The sequence below is a fragment of the Heloderma suspectum genome, chromosome 3, assembly GCF_057233095.1.
Source record: "Heloderma suspectum isolate Gila_16-S chromosome 3, 16-S_ref, whole genome shotgun sequence".
In the NCBI taxonomy this organism is placed as follows: domain Eukaryota; kingdom Metazoa; phylum Chordata; class Lepidosauria; order Squamata; family Helodermatidae; genus Heloderma; species Heloderma suspectum.
In genome coordinates this window covers 174684541-174704595 of record NC_139460.1, presented here as the reverse complement: position 1 = coordinate 174704595, position 20055 = coordinate 174684541, and the positions used below count along the sequence as shown (strand labels likewise).

General features: G+C 43.0%; 1 protein-coding gene across 1 annotated transcript in view; it reads left to right on the top strand.

Moving 5' to 3' along the window:
* Positions 1-12181: 12181 nt before the first annotated feature.
* ENOX1 (ecto-NOX disulfide-thiol exchanger 1) overlaps positions 12182-20055 on the top strand; it is a 191282-nt gene continuing 183408 nt past the window's right edge. Inside the window, exons 1-2 of the mRNA XM_084844936.1 lie at positions 12182-12336; positions 13008-13145. Of these exons, the coding sequence (XP_084701062.1) occupies positions 12327-12336; positions 13008-13145 (148 nt within the window). The 5' untranslated portion in view covers positions 12182-12326. The remainder of the gene's footprint in view (positions 12337-13007; positions 13146-20055) is intronic.

Below are 20055 nucleotides of genomic sequence, written 5' to 3'. Positions count from 1 at the left end.
GCAGCCAATGACATTGCCATGGTGTCGCTACAGTGTTGACATGCCCAAGTCCAAGGCACATGCACACACTCCCACACACACAAATGACACAACAGTACCACTACAGTGGTGCGCTCATTGGGCATGGGGCTGGGAAGCCAGAGACAGGAATTCAAGCTGAACAGGGGGGAATACATGGCTGGTGAAGATGCTCTCAGAACTCAAACCCACACTTCCAGCACCACAGAGCCACTTCCTAACCACTCAGCTACAGTAGCAAACAGCAAGCGACCATTAGCAAACATCATGGGGCATTTGTCTGTCCCCCAGTCCCAGCCCCAACACCCATTCAATGATGATAGAAGCACAGGATATGCAAGTAGCCCTGGTGTGAGAAAACAACTTCTGCTTTGTATACTGGGGGTACTTGGATTGAATCCTGCGGACAACTCTTCATGGTCCAACAACCAGCTCTTTTGTCACCTTCCTTCCCCATGGCAACCTATGTCATCAAGGCATCAATTCACCTGTCTTGCCTGATAGGCTGGCCCTGCCCAGTAGCATTCCAGCAGGACACAGAATCCAACCCTCCTACTGCAGTTATTATGCCCCCTCATCCCATGCCCCTCTTCCTCACAACCCCAACCATCTCATAAACTGACTACCTCAAAAGTGTTGAGAGCTGCACCCCCCCACATCTCAGAAACCGGAATGAGAAACACCTGGAGGGGCCATTGCTCTGAGCCTAACAAGCTCCCACCCACACCCCTCAACAAGCTCATAACCTGAAGCCATATCAAAATAGGATGGGGTACAGGGGTCCCCATCTACCACTAGCTGGCAACAACAGCAAAATAAAATGTGTTAAAGTCATAACCTTCACTGAATAGCATCTGGGAAGGAGGTGATCCTCAAAGGGAAAGACACATTTTCAGGATTGCAAACCCCTCACCCCTGCAGGGCTCTTGTGCCTTGGACTGTGGCCTGACAGACAGCAAGGTACAAGTGCAGTGGCCCTCACAGAAGCAGCTCCAAGTTGGGAACATTATCAGCTGTTGCATAATGTCTGTCATGGGCCATACAAAGGTCGAAGAACCCACCTGAAGCAAGTAAGTCAACAGCCTCACACAGGAATAGTCAGGAGAATTCGAGTTGCTGGTGGTGGTCTTGATAAAATAGGGTATGGGTCCTCTTCCTGTAGGACAGCAGGGTATGAGAGAAAAGGGAGACAGAGCAACAACAAAAGTGTAGCAGCTGAGACACATCGTCCCTGACCCTGTATGCACAGTGCATGTTTGTGTGAGAGGGTAGAGGGACTTATGGGCATGTCATAGAAATGAAGGGACTTTGGATGTGGCATTACTCTCTTCAGCCATTCTGCCGGCAGAGTTGTGGTGGAGTGCTCGTGGTATGGCGCTGCAGTTTTGGTGACATAAATGGGTTCCACCCCCTCTTAACCCCCTCCAGCTGGCCAAGATTTGAATGAAGATTGCACTGTTAGTCTCCTCTTGTATTTGTTTATTATGACATTTGGCTGTGTTTAGTCAGGTTTTTCCAGATATTTGTTTATTCAGTTTGTATCCTGCTTTTCTTCCCCATTTTCTGCTCAAGGCAGCTCTCAAAACTGAAAGCAGCTAATAGCAGTTTTAAACAGCATAATAACCATGTAAACAATTGAAAAAGAAATTCATCAGCATGAAAGCATGGCTGCCAATGCTTCTAAGAAAAATCTGGCATTAGGGCATATTATTCTGGGTCCAGCCACCATTTAGCTGATTGCCCTTCCCAAAGTCATACGATGAAAGATCAACTCTGCATTTACAGTTGAATAAATGAATGGCAGGGGTCCTCCAGGCCGAGCTAATTGTCATTGAATCAAAAACCTCCAGGAATGTAGCCATTCTTCTTAATAACCAATAGTAAGAGCTTACTGGCATGAGACAAAGGGCCTAGGCAACACACTTACCAGTGAAGGGTTCCATGTTGCATACCATCTCAGTTAAAATGTTTTCAATCCATGTGCCAGACTCTTCTCATGCACTCAGTGGGTTTGCACGATTGGGGAAGTAAAGTAAGCCACAGTGGCTTATTTTCCCTCCCTACGCATGCCTGTCATGAGCCACCTAATCAGCATCATTACACTTGGCGGGTATGAGTTGTCATGACATCCGAACCTGGCGAAGGTGAGTGGCTGGGGTGGTTTACAAACCACCCTGAAAGCCATGGCTTGTTCTAGGGGTTCAGGGTGGTTTGTAAACCACCTAGGCCACCCACCCTCACCGGGTTCGGACGTCATGACAACCTGCACCTGGTGAAGGTGATTATGCTAATTAGGTACCTCAGAACAGGCACATGCAGGGATGGAAAATAAGCTATGGTGGCTTGTTTTCCCTCCCCGATCGTGCAAACCTGCCCACTGTGTTAGCACACCAGCAAGCAAAGGCTCAGAGGAAGCGGTGGTGGTGTGCTAATGGTGCATGAGAAGGGGCTGGCAAATGATTCTCAACAATTTAATTAAGATACCAAATTGTGTGGGACTCTGCACACGTTAACTCTAAGTAACTTTTTTCTCCAATTGAAAGCCTTTAAGCTTAAAATATCTTGTATCAAGATTCTGTAAGGGCCATTTGCTCCCATATGTATGTACGTACATACATATGTATGCATGCATGCATTTGTATGTATGTATTTGTATGTATATTTATTGTAATGTATTTGTGCATTTATTTATTGTCTGTCTATACCACCCTTATATAAATATTTCCAGTGCAGTTTACCCAAGAAAAAACACAATAAAAACAATCTGAATCTGATGAGATCATCATCAGAGGCCCCAGTCCAGGTGTCCCACTGTCAGAAGTGAGGTAGATAGGTGGTGACTAGGGACATTGGAGAAATTCGCAATGGAATCAAATTAGTTTGGATTCCTATGAATCTGACCCATGGATTCCTCAGAAGACCAGCTTTTCCCGAGTCACATGGATTCCACAGACTTGTGGACCATTTTTTGTTTTGTTTTTTGTTTTACTTTCTGGAATTTTACACAAATTTAGTTGTAGATAAATACCTAAAATAATAATAATAAAAAAACACTGGGCAAAAATATGCATTTCCCCCATAGGCTAAAGCATGAAAATGTCATTTGGGTGGGAATTTGTGCATTTGGGGGGGATTTGAACATTTTTGCAAGTGAGAATTTGCACAAATTTGGCAAATTGGAAAAGATCCAATTCTGTCAGTGACCAGCTAATGGAATGAAAGGCACCTGACAGTCCGTGAAATGCAGATGGAACGGATTTTACAAAATCTGTACATCCCTAGTGGTGACCAGGGAGAAGGGTATTTCTGTAGTGCCTAGTCTTTGGAATACCTGCCTAAGAGAAATCCATGTGGCCACTTCTCTCCTTTCTTTTCGGAGGCATGTGAAAATAGTTTTGCTTAATCACGCCATGGAAGGAGGTGGAGAAATTTACTTTAGGAAGATGTTTGGTGCAGTTTATGTATGTATTTTAAATTTATACTTGTTTGCTGTTCTGTGATTTTTGTGATTTTATTGTTAGCTGTCCTGGGCTAACAAAAAGGTGTTATTAAAATAGTTTAAATAAATAAATGAAAAAGTGTTTACTAAACTGCTGAGCAAGGAAAAGCCTGTGGTAGGGTAGATGAAGGCGCGAACACTGGCCCATCCCTGGATAACTCAGAATATTCTTTTAACACTTCGTGCAGAAGACAGACTATATCAAGAATTATAGAAAACAGTGCTACAGAACTGAAGGAAGCAGTTGTATCTGAGAATTTCTTCCTGGTTTCATACTGAGACTGTCAACTCTTACCCAAGAGCTCAAAGGTCTAGCCAAGAGTAACACTTTTTCTCAAGACTGAAAAGGGCAAGTGTGTTCAGGAGGGATGAGGTGGACCAATGAGGTACCAGCATGGGCCTTTCTGGTTGTCAACTGACATGATCCCTTTGCACACTCTAGTTTTAGTTCCATCCTAAGACAGCTTTGTTCAAGACATTTGTTTGCTGACTATAAAAATAAGCAAATCAAAAGCTATGAACTTGTGGTATTGCTTGCTACAGGCCAAATGCTTTATTCATAATGGTGCAGTATGTTTGTTTAAAGAGTAACTAACATGCTGTTTGTGACTTTCAAAATATATGTTTTAAGCAGAACAAGTTGTTGGTTTACGCTGGTTACATTCTACGGTACATTCCCCTTGCAGGCAGGTTGACCCAGATTCCCCCCCACCCCACTGTAATGGCAGAATGCAGGTAACTAATTTACAAGGGTTTCACAAACTTTACTTGGAGGCTAATCACTCATCCTTATTGATTAACATTTGCACTAAGTTGGTCATCACCTCATTGCTGATGTAGTTGTATTGTTTCTGGTTGCTGTTAACAAAAGATTGTAAGTGCAGGCCAAATTGGTTTCTCAGAATTGCAAAGCCTGATTTCTGTATACAAATGGGCAGTTGGGAGAAAAAATTCTTATACAAGTTAGTTATCCACCTCAAGTGAATCTGGGTATGCAGGTACTTTCCCAGGGTGGTACCACATCCAGATAGCATGGATGGGTACAGGCATTCTAGACTTCAGTGTTTCCAAGAGTACTGTTAATCTGCCATATCATTTTGACATGGGTGGGAGTGCGGGTGGAGAAGAAGCAAACCATTCTATTTTCCATGGTGAGAAAACCCATATTGTCCACCTCCTCCTCAGACCTAACCACTGAGGATGGGTTCACCTTTGGTTTCCCTAGATCAGGGGTGGGCAACTTGCAGCCCTCCAGATGTTTTGGCCTACAACTCCTGTCACCCTTCACCATTCACTATTCTAAAGAGGGCTGATGGAAGTTGCAACCCAAAACTTCTGCAGGGCCACAAATTACATCCCCCACCGCCCTAGGTAAACCTCCATAAAGCGCCCACCTACTGAGGAATAGGTGCTAAGGCCTGTATATCTATCCTGAACTGTTCTTTGTGATTCTAGTATGGACATATGAAGTTGTCTTCTACTGAGTCAGACTGCTACTAGTCCATCTACTCCATAATTATTTACTCCCTGGCAGTAGCTTTCCAATATCACAGGCAGCAGCTTTTTCCCAGTCCTATTATCCAAGATCCTTTTAGCTGAAGATTTAGGCTATTAAGATCATCTGCATGCCAAGCATGTCTTCTACCCCCAATCTTAGGTCTTTTCTCTCACACATTATTATCTTCTTTAAGCCAGGCATATTGGATAGCAAAATAATAGGTGCTGCTTGTGTGTGAGGTCACTGACAAGGAAAAAGAAACAAATAGGTAGACAGGAAAACAGGGAGGAACATGGGGCAGGAGCCTTAAAGTAATGAGATGCAGAATTTGGTTCTGCAAAAAGACAGCAGGACATGACTTACAAATGAGAGATCATGAAAACATTTGCCTTAAAAGGACCTTTCTGTGTCTCTTTCAGGGGCAGCATTAGAAATAGCAAGGCACGTGCTCAAATCATAAAGAAGTCACCCCACCCCACCAACACCATAGTTAAGAGACTTGGGCAAACTAGGAGGATGTGGGAGACGAAGCTCTTTCTCATCCTGGGGACACTGCACTTGCCCTAGAGCAGTTTTCCCCAACCTGGTGCCCTCTAGGTGTTTTGGACTACAGCTCCTGGAATTCCTGAATATTGGCCGTACTGGCCAAGGCTGATGGGAGTTGGAGTCCAAAATATCTGGAGGGCACTAGATTGGGGAAGGATGCCATAGAGTATAAATGCTAAATTAATACAACACATATGAATACCAGCTGTGGTTCTTAAGAAGGGAACAGTGTCAGCTTCAATTTTTGTTTGGTTCATGGGGAATATGCCTTCAGTGGGGACCCCTCCTCACTGTTGTGGTTGTTGCCCATTTACTTGCCCTCTTCCTCTGGGCCCACTCTGCACCATCACTCAGAAGGAAGGGATACGGCGAGTGGAATACGCTGCTGCTTTTCCTTGCTGCTGGTCATTCACTCAAAGGGAACAGGTGAACAGGCAGTGACAGCATGTCACCAGCCCTGGAAGTAAACACTGGATGGACTGAGTAGTGAGCAAACAAGGTTTTATTTCCAAACTACAGAGCTTTATAAAATCTGTTTTTAAGAGACCAAACCCTACAAGCAGAAGAAAACCTCTAATATGGGTTACCTACTATTAAGAAGCCCCAGTTCGTTGGTTTTAAGTTTAGAGTAGAGAACTGTATCAAATTATTTCAAATAAAACTTAACAAGCCATGCCTGATCAGTCAACATTATTAAAATCTGGAATGTCAGAGAATGTCAAGGAGACTTACTTTCCTTCTTTCTCTGTTCTTAATATCCCAGTAAAAAGAACACCTTTGCTCAAAATGCATCAGGATTTTATATTCCCCATTAAAGAAGCATAATACTTTTGACAAAAATGTTGTCCCTTCCATGTTGCAAAAGTTTTAATAGATTGGGAACAGGTAATCAAATGGAAGAACATTCCCAAGCAATTAAAAAAATATTTTTGTAGGTATACTGATATTTGGAACTCTAAAGAGAGAAACAGAGGACTTTAAAATATTTGTAGCACAATTCACTCTAGTCTTTTTCTTTTTTACAGAATATGAAAAAAGAATTCAAACCAGAATTTTTCTGCCAGGGCTGGTGAGAAACAATAGAGCCATTATACACAAAAGGTATATCAAATCATATAGTTCCACCATTCAGGTGCTACCATCCCACATTCATACCCATTCATAGTTGTTCCACTTCAGAATTTACACCTCTGGTCAGACATAAATAGGGTACACATGTAAATATCATCCATCTGAACTCCATTGCTTTCAGTAGCATGCACCTAGTCATTCATATCTATGCATAACCAGTGCTGGACTGAGGCAAGTGTGTTTGGCAGGGTGGGGCGGGGCGGGGCAGGGGGGGTTTGCTGTAAATTTGGATGTTTGACATGTTTGTTTTCTGTTGCTTGAGCTTTTATTCAGTAAGTGTGGATATACCATTAGCACAGCTTTTCTAAAACCTTAATGGAAAATATTTATACGTACATTTATATATTTATATGCTAACATCTATATATACACACAAATCCCCGGTAGTCTATATTATAAAATCAATTTATTAAAAGAGTTGGGATGGGTGGGGAGAAATGTATGGTTTGGTCGAGATTATTTTCAGACCTCTCATGTTAAATGGCAAAACAGTATAATTTATTCAATGAGCATCTTTTCCCTTCAAGATAGGGGAATGATTCCCATCTTAAAATCACCTTCTAGGCAGAATGAAAAATGGAGACATAGTCATTGAGATATGGTAGTGTTTTGTATATGAACAATGGCCAGATCTGGTTTTTATCACCAGCAAAGTGCACCGCAGGCTTGCAAACTTGCTTCCCTCTAGATGATTTTTTTGTACTGCATATGCTTTTGTTATCGCTACGCTGGACTTCTATAATGCCTCATTTAATGGGTCTCTAGATTCTGTTTTTTATGGATGTGGGTTTAGTCAGACTGCAGCTGCTAGTGTGATCCAAGAAAGAGCTAGCCCATTTGTAACCCATTAAGAGCATACACCCATTGCCAGGGGTTGGGATTTAGTTTTAAATATTGCTGGGATAACATTTAAAGGAGCGTCTCAAGGGATCAGCTCTTGCGGTTTGTTGTTGTTGTTTTGAGATTTTTATGCCTTCCTGTGCTCTGCTTCCTGAAAGAAGTCTGGCTTATGTGTACATTGCAAATGTTATATTCAAAAACTGCTGGAACAGTCATTTAGTGTCCTGGATGAACATGCTATCTCCCAGCAACATTGGGCTCTCCTGGAATAAACTAGCAACGTATTTTTCTAAGTTGTCTATAAATTGCTTAGAGCTATGAGTTATTCTTTTGACTTAGGAACACTTTCTCTATTAAACTGTGTATACCTATATTACACAAATGGCCATTTTATCCATAGTTAAGATGGCTATACAAATAATTCTTCTAAATCCAAACCCACAAAAGCAATACATTCATGAGAATGCAGCTAACATGATTTGTGTGGCAATCACGGTGCTTTACACACATCGCTGTGGTTTATGTGTTGTGGTTTATGTCCTGCTTGCCCTTATGCGTTTTGCTATGTTGCAGTGGGACTCCATAGGCTCTTAGGGCAACTTTGCACTTATAATTAAACAGCTATTTCCTTTGTCCTCTTCAGACTATGCCACTTGGTCTAACATTTTAAACTTGCTTCAAGATGGCTAATGTGCCACTGTTTAACTGAAGTATTTAATTACTGTTCCACTTACATAATTGATTAATCAATTGTCACAACGCTTTATGATGAAAGTACTCAGCTACCATGTTCATGTACCAGTGGCAGGATAGGAATAATGCAGGAGGTGACAGTTGGGTCCAGAACGAAAACAGGCCAAACTTCCTGCTCTTTCACTCAGATCAGGAGAAATGGTTGCTAGGAGACACACTCATAGGAAGCTTGGAAAGCAGAGAACCAATCCTTAGCTCCTCTGTTCATCCAGGAAGAGGAAATGGCGGAAGAACCTCAGACTGGCCACCAACATGTTCCTAGAGAACATCATGGGCCATGTTTGTGTATCATTTGAAGAGATGATGTTACTAGGTTGCAGTGATATTGTTTCCATTATAGATCAAGTTGATTATACTCTTTTTGCATTCCAAAATGTCTTTTGAAACTTGTTTGCATTTGCAAGCTGATCCACATAATTAAAAAACCTTTGATACCCAGCTGCTCGAAAATATTCTTGTATTCTGATCTGGATTGATGTGGATCATCATCATTTCTATGTACCCTGCTTTCCCTTCCAAAAGGAAGCCCAAAGTGGCCCAAATACAATAGCATAACACAAGCACTATGAACTGACAATAAAAGCGCTGGAATAAACTGATAAATAAACTTTCAGTACTTTAAAAAAACTTCAGTTAATAAACCATACAAAATTCATAAATAGTGTACCAACAAAAAGGGATAATAAAATAGTTAAAAGATACAAGAAAACACCCATTTTAAACTTATTTTGGAACATTTTCTGTCTGTCTGTCTTTCTTTCCAGTGTTTGTATACCGCTCCACATCCAAAGACCTCAAAGTGGTGAACAGCAGACAGGATGAACAATAAGAACACCATGTTAAAATAATGTAAACGTTTTAAAAAAGAAACAGAGTTCTGGTAAAACCAAGTTTGATGAAACATGGTCGGTCACTTGAGGAAGGCTTCCTGAAATAACAATGTTTTCAGGAAGCGCTGAAAGCAACACAACATTGGTGCCTGCCTGACCTCCAAAGGCAGGGAATTCCACCACACTGAAGGCTCTTCTCCTGGTGGACTCCAGTCGGGCCATGGGTCCATGAGGAACTACCAGGAACATGCCCTCTGATGAACTCAGTGACTGGGCAGGTTGGTAAGGGAGAAGGCACTCTCTCAGGTATCCTGGGCCCAACTTCTTTAGGGATTGTACACTAGTACTAAAACCTTAAACCTGGCCTGGTAGTGAATAGGCAGCCAGTGCCTATAGACAGCCACACTGGATACCAATTTAGGGTTCTGCATTTGATGAATAAGACTTTTCATAGGCCAGGCTTTGCATTCTTAGGAACTACCTTACCCCATTTGATCCTTTTATGATCCTCCAGAGAGTCCTTCTGGATAAGAATAGGAGAGGGGCATTCTCACTGGTGTCGCCGGAACTGGACAGCCTCCCCAGACCAGAGCTGCCAGTGGTCATCCCAGCCAACTCTCAGGAAGCTGTGCAGGACTCCCTTGTTCAGCCAGACCTTTCAGGGGAACTCATGATTATTACCATGTTGTCTGGCTCTTTTTAATATACTGGGCTTGCTTTTTGACCTTGTTCTCACTGTGCCAGCAAACCTGTATCTTGACTTGAAATTAAAAGTCATGACTTTGAAACGGGTTTGCAAGCTATAGTTTGTGCTAACTATGGTTTGGCATGGTGTCTGAATTGACTGTACTTATGGCCATTGCTCCAACTCAACATTAAAAAAACTAAGATCATGGCATCTGGCCCCATCACTTCCTGGCATATAGAAGGGGAAGAAATGGAAGCAGTGACAGATTTTATTTTCTTGGGCTCCAAGATCACCATAGATGGTGACCGTAGTCATGAAATTAAAAGACGCTTGCTCCTTGGGAGGAAAGCTATGGCAAACCTAGACAGCACAGTAAGAAGCAGAGACATCACCTTGCCGACAAAGGCCCGTCTAATCAAAGCTATGGTTTTCCCAGTAGCAGCGTATGGCTGTGAGAGCTGGACTATAAGGAAGGCTGAGCACCGAAGAATCGATGCTTTTGAACTGTGGTGCTGGAGAAGACTCTTACGAGTCCCCTGGACTGCAAGGAGGTCAAATCAGTCCATCCTAAAGGAAATCAACCCTGACTGCTCCTTGGAAGTACAGATACTGAAGCTGAAGCTCAAATATTTTGGCCACTTAATGCGAAGAGAAAACTCTCTGGAAAAGACCCTGATGCTGGGAAAGATTGAAGGATGGCAGAGGATGAGATGGCTAGATAGCATCACCGATGCAATGAATATGTACTTGAGCACACTCCGGGAAAGAGCGGAGGACCGGAAGGCCTAGCGTGCTATGGTCCATGGGGTCACGAAAAGTCAGACACGACTTAACGACTGAACAATGGCCATTGCTCCACTTCCAGAGGATGCTGCACCATAGTGATGGAAGTGAACTCATGAACCTAAGTGCTAAGGGGACAGAAAATGAAAGCATTTTCTAAAGCTCCATGCTATGGTCTGCTGGAAGCTCGATTTGGAAGCTCAGCCCTGGGTTGAGGTTCTAAACCACAGTTAGTGCCAGCTATTGTTTGGTGTGATGCATGAATTGAGCCTAAGAGATGATGGAAAGGTGTGTTTATGTTAACAGATTGTGTGTACTTAGTAATTCCTGTTGTTCATATTTTTTGCCTGTGATCTTGATGCTTCATAACAATAGGCACCCTTGCAAGTTGAATAGGCATGCCATAAGCCAGAGGGGGCAAGCTAACACCCATGGGGTTTCTTAGATTCCAGTCTAATTCTGTCACAAAATATCTCACTTGTGGCAGCTTACTAAATTTGAGCTCCTTGCTGCATCGTTGCAGATCAAAAGTGGTAAATAAGTCCACACATTAATTAAATTGAGAAATAAACAATAATCACCTTTTTTCCCACAAGGCACCAAAGAAAATGAAAAATTTATAATCAAAGTTACTAGCTCACAGAACATTCTTGCTAGGCCATTTCCCCACATACCTCAATAACCTGAAAGAGTTGGGGTGGGGGGTGGGGAGAACCAGCAGTTTTCTAGCTTACAAAACCCTTCTGTCTGGCTACTTGGTGGCAATTCTTATTCCCCACAGGTGACCAAGCTGTTTATAAGCCTGTAATAAACTATTTATTTATTTGATTGATTGATCTCTATGCCACACAATAGCTGAAGCTGTCTGTGTGGTTCACAATGAGTAAAACATGTTGCGACAGAATGGACCATACATCCTTTTACTCACAGCATAAATTGCCCCAGTTTGGTAATCAAAGGGTAAAGAGTTAAATAATTCCCATTCACTGATTTTTGAGAAGAAATCTTAGCTTTCTGCCTCTGCCATTTTTTTAGGTTCACTGTTATTAAGAATAACACACCATCCTTAACTCTTACAAGGTATTTAAAAAACAAACAGCCATTTCTTAGTTCAGGTACTTCATTCTTAAAGTTACTCCAAGGTTATTTTCTTTGCTGCTATCCTCCCCGCCCCCCCCCACACACATCTGGGAATATACTTAACGGGCAACAGTTTTCTTGAAACTTTCAGTATCAATTAATTTTTAACTTTTTAAAAAATGCATTTGCAGCCTCAAGTACGTCGTTCCAGTGTAAGCCAGCTTGCTAAGGCAGCTGTGCAGGTGCTGATAAGACCTAAACTGCAGAGAGGTTGCTCAGCCCAGAGGCTAGGCATTAGACAAGTTCCTATATGGCACTATTTGTTCTGTTCTCAAACAGCAAGAGTGTTGGTTTTCTCAATTCCCTTTCTAATGCCTGGGGAATGAGTGTGGCTGAAGTTGCTCTGGAGATCCAGCTGAGACTGGCTGGCTGTCCTATGTGGATTTCCCACCAGCATCTGTTTGGAAAAGATATTTTAAAACAATATTTAGTTTCTGACTTTTTTTTTCTTCCAGGGCATAATGTGCTAATTGTGAATTCAGCACCCAGTGATGGAGAGAACTTTCCACCTTTCAAGATGTTGATACAGTAGCAAATGAAGAAGTCAAGGAGTGCCAAGTTGAAGAAGACAAAGAGTAGCAAGAAAAACTCACTAGAACAATGGCTGCAGGTGAATGTCTATCCTGCAGCTGTGATTATAAGCGATGTGCTGTATTTGATTGTGCTCATTGCAGCAGCATTGGATTTCAATGTTTTTGTAGTTAATCAGAATGTGGTATTATCCTGAGATATGCCATATTGATCTGGTGCTTTTTTTCTGGTACCTTACTGATGTGTTTATTTGGTGCTAAACTGAAATTAATCCTAAATTCTAGAGAGGTGGCCATGTTAGCCTGTTGCAGCAAAAACAACAAAGAGTCCTGTGGCACCTTTAAAGCTAACACATTTCTTATGGCATAAGCTTTCATGAACTGCAGTCTGATGAAATGGACTGCATTCTACGAATGCTTATGCTTTAAGAAATCTGTTAGTCTTTAAAGTGCCACAAGACTCTTTGTCATTCTAAATTCATTAGTCTTGCAAACCTATCAACATCCTTGGGAATTTGTTTCCATAGGAACCTTTGCCCCTTATTGGATTAAGTTTCTACAGATACTGTGTATTGGGTTTTAGTTTGTTGGCTGCTGTACTGAAAATTTTCCCATAAAGGATCAGGAGAGAATGACTAACAATAGGTCCTAAGATACCCATGCTGCAACAATTTAAATGATTTTTCTAGTTTTCAGCTTGCTATCCTTGCTGCTTTGTTTATAAGCTTAGAATATGCTTCTTTTCCTACAGCAGCCGATGGCTTGGGAAGCATAGCTCTAGATACGACACAACTTAACATGTCAGTCACTGATCCAGCAGCTTGGGCAACTGCTATGAATAACCTGGGTATGGTTCCAGTGGGATTAGCTGGACAACAGCTTGTGACGGGTAAGTTTTCTTTGAGATTTGTTGCACTGGTTTATGGATTTTTGTAGAGTCCTAAGATAAATGTCTGAGGTTTGTTTTTAGAAGGTGCATGCTTTTTGTTTGTGTGTGTGTTTAGTATACATCTATAGAGCGATTTTTCCCCCAAAGGCATAGATTCCCTTTATTAATAATATATAGCAGGCATTAATCTCCTGGTATTAAGTGGCCTCTAATCCATAGTACATCTTAAAGTTAGTGAAAGCAGCCAAAATTCCTTGGGGAAATTTCAGTTTTAAATCCACTAAATGATCTCTAAGACCTGTGCTGGCTTGAATCTGAAGGGATGGTCTCATAACAGATACATTTAGGATTTTTTAGAAGCTATTTTTCCCAAGGCATTTACTAATATTCTGTCAAGGAGCAGCATGGGAAACTGGCTAAAAGGTTCTGCTGAGAGGACGGGTGTTGTTATATTGACAAAAGAAAGTACAGCTATAAATAGGCACTTAAAAAAAACTGAATCCCAAATAAATAATCTGCCAACATCATCAGATAACTGGACTTCAGAAACCCTCTCATCTTTTCACTGAGAACTTGTTCACACATTACATGGTAGCATCTGTATCCTGGTATTCCAGTAGGGTTTCCTGCAGAAAACACAAAATTAATGAAAGGGATATTCAAATCTCCCAGCATACAGAAGGGACATGACAGGGATCTGGAAGCATTCGCCTTTCTCACATTCCCAGGTGTCTGGCAATATAGATCTCTCCTTTACAGTACACTTTGCCTGCATTTGGATGTTAAGCCAGGAATCCTGAGTTCATAATCCACAGTATGAATGAGCAGCATGCTAGTGCATGCAGGCCTTTCATTCCCACTTTATTTCTCCTTTTGTGGGAGCAGATAAACAGTGCAAGAAGCAATAGCCTCACTTTGTGCCTGAACCCAGGATTATGGTTAAGTATGTCCAAACAAATCAGGATTTGTAAACCAACTTTAAACCCTGGTTTAAAGCTGGTGTCTGATCTTGGCTTGCTGGACAGTTTTTAGCCATAATCCCTGGTTTGGCCACGAAGTGAGACTATCCCTTCCTGCTTTGTTTATCCACTCATGCAAAGGGAGGAATGAAGTGGGAGTGAATGGAAAGTGTGCATGCTGCTCATTCACATTGTTGCTTAACAAACCAGGATTCCTGGCTTAGCATGATGCCACCTTTGGTTGTACCTAATGTTAGTCCTGCTTAGATTAGAACCATTGAAATGAATTTTTATTTTTTTATTGTTTTATTTCATTTCTATACCGCTCAATAGACGAAGCTCTCTGGGTGGTTCACAAAAATTAAAACCAAATGGCACACAATAAAACGATATAAAATATATAGAACATTAAAACCACAATATAACAATACAACCACAATAAAACCTAGCAGCAGTGCAGGAATTTAAAATACAGATTTAATACAGCAAAGCTAAATGTCTAGAAAGCTAAAATGCCTGGGAAAATAAAAAGGTCTTCACCTGGCGCCGAAAGGAATACAATGTAGGTGCCAGGCGAACCTCAGTAGGGACCTCATTCCACAGCCAGGATGCCACAGCAGAAAAAGCCCTCCTCCTAGTAGCCACCCGCCTTACTTCCTTTGGCAGGGGCTCACGGACAAGGGCTGCTGAGGATGATCTTAAGATCCAGGCAGGCACATATAGCAGAAGGCGATCCTTCAGATAACCTGGCCCCAAGCTGTTAAGGGCTTTAAATGTTAATACCAGCACTTTGAATCAGGCCTGGAAATGGACTGGCAGCCAGTGCAGCTGAAAAAGTACTGGCGTAATATGAGCTCGCTGGCCAGTCCCTGATAACAATCTTGCTGCCCTATTTTGAGCCAGTGTGGTGTAGTGGCAAGAGTGTTGGACTGGGAGCTGGGAGATCCGGGTTCTAGTCCGCACTCGGCCATGGAAGCTCACTGGGTGACTTTGGGCCAGTCACACACTCTCAGCCCAACCTACCTCACAGGGTTGTTGTTGTGAGGATAAAATGGAGAGGAGGAGGATCATGTAAGCCGCCTTGAGTGCCTTGCAAGAGGAAAAAAGGCGGGATATAAATGCAATAATAATAATAATAATAATAAATAAATTTTGGACCAGCTGACGTTTCCGGGCCATTTTCAAAGGCAGCCCCATACATTGCAGTAATCCAGACGAGAAGTTCTCAGAGCATGAACTGTAGCTAGGCTATCTCTGTCCAGATAAGGGCGTAGTTGGTATACCAGCCTAAGCTGATAAAAAGATACTCTGTGCCACTGAGTTCACCTGTGCCTCAGGTGACAGTTCTGGATCCAAGAGCACCCCAAACTATGAACCTGATCCTTTAGGGGGAGTGCAGCCCCCTCCAGAACAGGTTGAATATCATCTAGCCGGGCAGATGAACCACCCACTATTTATTTATTTATTTATTTATTCATTTCATTTCTATACCGCCCAATAGCAGAAGCTCTCTGGGCGGTTCACAAAAATTACAGTGCCTCCGTCTTGTCTGGATTGAGTTTCAGTTTATTGGCCCTCATCCAGTCCATTACCATGCCCAGGCCCTGATTCAGAACAGCCACTGCCTCACCTGGGTTTGATGAGAAAGAGTGGTAGAGCTGGGTGTCATCCGCATATTGATGGCACATCAGCCCACACCTCCGGATAACCTCCCCCAGCAGTTTCATGTAGATGTTAAACAGCATGGGGGATAGAATAGAGCCCTGTGAAACCCCATGGCACAATTGCCATGGCACAGAGCAATAATCGCCCAGCACCACCTTCTGGAGTCAGCCATCCAAGTAGGAATGGAACCACTTCAGTGCAGTTCCTCCAACTCCCAACCCAGACAACCTATCCAGGAGGATACCATGGTCGATGGTATCGAAAGCCGCTGAGAGGTCCAGGAGAATCAACAGGGTCACACTCCCCCTGTCCCTTTCCTGGCAGAGGTCATCCCACAGGGCAACCAAGACAGTTTCCATTCCAAAGCCAGGCCTGAAGCCCAATTGAAATGGATCTAGATAATCCGTTTCATTCAAGAATGCCTGGAGCTGTCCTGCAACCACCCGCTCAAGCACCTTGCCCAGGAAGGGGATGTTGGCCACTGGCCTATACTTGTTAACATCCTCCAGGTCCAGGTTAGGCTTTTTCAGGAGTGGTCTAATTACCGCCTCTTTTAAAGCAGCTGGCACCACTCCCTCTCCCAAGGAGGAATTTACAACCTCCTGGACCCAGCTGAACATCCCCTCCTTGTTTGATTTAATAAGCCATGAAGGGCAAGGGTCAAGCACACAAGTGGTCGATCGGACTTGGCCAAGCACCTTGTCCACATCCTCAAGCCTCAATAACTGAAACTCATCCAATAGAACTGGACCAGACGGTGCTCTGAACGCCTCTACCAATGGAACTGCATTAATCATGGTGTCCAATTCATGGCGAATCTGAGCGACTTTATCTTCAAAATGCCTTGCACACTCATCACAGCATGCCACCGAGGGTTCCACTGTCTCTCTCCCTGGCCCAGAATGTGACAGGCTGCGAACCACTCGGAAAATCTCCACTGGACGACACTGAGAAGATGCAATGCTGGTGGAAAAGAACCGACTCTTTGCCACCCTTACCGCCACAGAGTAGGCTCGATAGTGAGCTCTTACCTGTGTTCGGTCAGATTCAGCACAAGTTTTCCTCCACCTGCATTCTAGCCATCTCCCCTCTTGCTTCGTTGCCCTCAGCTCAGATGCATACCAAGGAGCTGGCTGGGCTCTGCTCAGAGGGAGAGGGTGCTTGGGCGCGATCGTGTCAACCGCCCGAGTCATCTCTGCATTCCACAGAGCGACCTGGGCTTTGACAGGTGCACCAGCCATACCAGCAGGAAAATCCCCCAGAGCCCTCTGAAATCCATTGGAATCCATTAGCCTCTGAGGGCGAACCATTTTAATAGGTCCCCCACCCTTGCAGAGCGGGAAGGCTGCCAGGAGTCTAAACCTCAACAGGAAGTGATCTGACCATGACAAAGCGACAGATGTTAATTCCTCCACTTTCAGATCACCATCCTCCTGCCCAGTCGAGAAAACCAGATCAAGCATGTGTCCTTTTATATGCGTTGGGCCGATGACGTGTTGGGACAGGGCATAATCCTATGCATGTTTAGACAGAAAAAAGGCCTGCATGGCCCAGCTGCCCCAGCCAGCTGTGTCTAAATGCACATAGCATTGCACCTTTAGAAGTGTCCTGGGTATCACGATCCTGGGGAAAGGCCTCGACCAGCCACCTTGTAGACTTGCTGCCAAAGTAGACAGCGCTGAGCTAGATGATGGAGCAACAGTATGACAGTGTAAGGTAGATTCATATATTCATCCCATAACAGGAAGCTACATGAGGAAAAAAGGATGGGGAAGAAGGCTCAAAAGACTTTAGATCTGAAAAACAGAATCCTTCTTGCTAGGGATGGACGGACTCACCTCCATTCGGGGCCATCAGTCTCTCACCAAGCCGACGCTCACACCTCCTTGCCGCACCATATAAGCCCCTTGTCTGCTCACCGGGCAACTGACAAGCGCCGTGGACCCGCCCACTCCTTCCCCGAGCCATAAAGATCGGCCATTGCACAGATTGGGCCATTCATGCCTGTAATGTTGCATAGATTGCCCTTTATGGCTGCAGTCTACGCAGCATTCCCTCCCCAGAAGTGCCTGAGTCTCCATGGCTGTTAAAATAAAATGGTGGCTTGGGGAAGCAGTGGGCAAGCTGCCAGATGTTCATGGACTGTGCGGTATTCATGGGCGGGTCCAGTGAGTGTTGTGCGGTGCGCCAACGGGGGTCCGGGGGGCTGATCCGGGGGGGGGGAGTCCATCGGACTCCATCCCCATATCAGACTCCCGCAACTTCCCTACTTCCTGCACAAACGTTGCTATGAATTAGTCCATATAATCCAAAGACAGGCATCAAGAGGCAGCAGCCAGAAGTACTTGTGGGGCAAGGTATAAACACTGAGTAACCCATTGCATAGAATGATAGTTTCTTTTTAAGAGCAGAGTAGTATAACAAGCAGTGCTCACGTTGCCAAATAATGAGACCAGAGAAGGAAATATTTACAAGGCTGATCATGGGTTAGTTCCAAGAACATGCTTTAACCGTGAGATTTAACAGTGCATTTGGATTGATGATATGCTTGTGTTGTTCTGGATTTAGGTAGAGCTGCCCTAAATAAAATCAAGGTGTTCTCTCTGAACTCAAATAAACATGGTGCACTTCTGAAATTATATTTTATTGACCTTTAAGTACTTTCATCTCCAATGTTTGATTCAGTAACAGTTTAAGTGCTATATTTTCCAAGTGTCAATCCAGAAAGTGAGCACAGAGATATGCAGTGATTTCTATATCTCATTCAAAAATTAATGTTTTGTGATATTGAATTTCCTGGCCTTCCTGGGTCTGGGATTATTGCTGCTTAATTGTAGACAATGGGTTAGTTCACCCAATGTTCACACAGTGGTCTAGTTCTCACTGAGGCAATAAATTGGTGTCTGGGCAGTATCACTTCAGACTGCAGATGGGGCCTCACATGATTGAGTGCACCTCCATATAAACTAAAGTTCCTCCAACTCCACATTTCCACTTAAAATAGCACTTGAAGCGGCTTGCATAAATTAAAAAAATGGTGTACGAATAAAAAAACCACTTTTAAATATGCATACAAAAGCAGCAGCCTAAAAAATAATAAAACTATTGCAATATTAATATCAAGTTAAAGGCACAGGAAATAGGATAGATGCTACCTAGTGCCTAAAAGACAATAATGAAGGGTCCTGTCAAATTTGCCTGTCGAGGGAATTCCAGTACCACTGAAAAGGCCCTTTCACAGATAGCCAGCTGCCTAACTTCTGAACTTTGGGGCACACAGATGAAGGCCTCGGTTTGAGGATTCTAATGGATGGGATGGTTTATCCTGGGTCCTAACTGAAGGGATTTGTAGGTCAAAAACTAGCACTTTGAACTTAGAATGTGCCTTACAGTCACTGGTTTACTTCCGTAAGTGATTCAAATGCTGGGAAATTTGTGATGTCTTTCACCTTTGGAAATAGGCCGTGTGAATTATTTTACGTTGCATCTGCTCCCGTGTGATATCACACTGGTTCACCATGGTATGGCATGACAAGAATGAGCCTTGTGCTTGCGTGCTCCACCTTCCCACTGTGGACTCAGTTATTTCCTCTTTTGTGGTTTGCAGTCCCATGGTTTGCAGCCTCAGTTTGAAGGGGAAATACAAAACATAATTTGGATGTAAAGTTTTTGTTTTTATTTACAACACTTATATACTACCCTTCAACATAAAGATCTGAGTGCAGTTCAGCAAACTGTGGTGTGCACTAAAGTGGCAGTGACTAATTGAAGTGAAATATGTGATGGAAACAGGAATTGTATAAGCAAAAGGCTCATTCCTGAGGCTTAGCACCAGTTCCAGTTTTTTGTGGACCCTTGGAGAACAGGTTATCAGTGGAACCCTTTGGCACTAGTCCTTGTTCTCTAACCACATACTCCTTCCCTCTTTAGTTCCTGCCCATTGGCCCCTCTCCCTTTAAATTAAAACAAGTCTTATAAACATAAAATAGAAATTGTATGCCAAAGTGTTTGTTTGTTTATTAAAACATTTTAGTACCACTTTTCAGCCCTAATTAGGCCTCCAAAAGAAGTCTACGAAACAGAACCAAACCAAACACCACCAAATAACACATTAAAATTAAAGCTTTAAAATCAAGAGGGGCAGACTTAAAATCTTAAGTCATATATTTAAAAACTATTAGAATCCAAGCAAAATAAGAATGCATTAATTGCCTGCCTAAATTTCCCCAGAGATGGGAAGTCTTACTTTCCTGTGGGAGAGAATACCATAACTAGTCCATCTCACA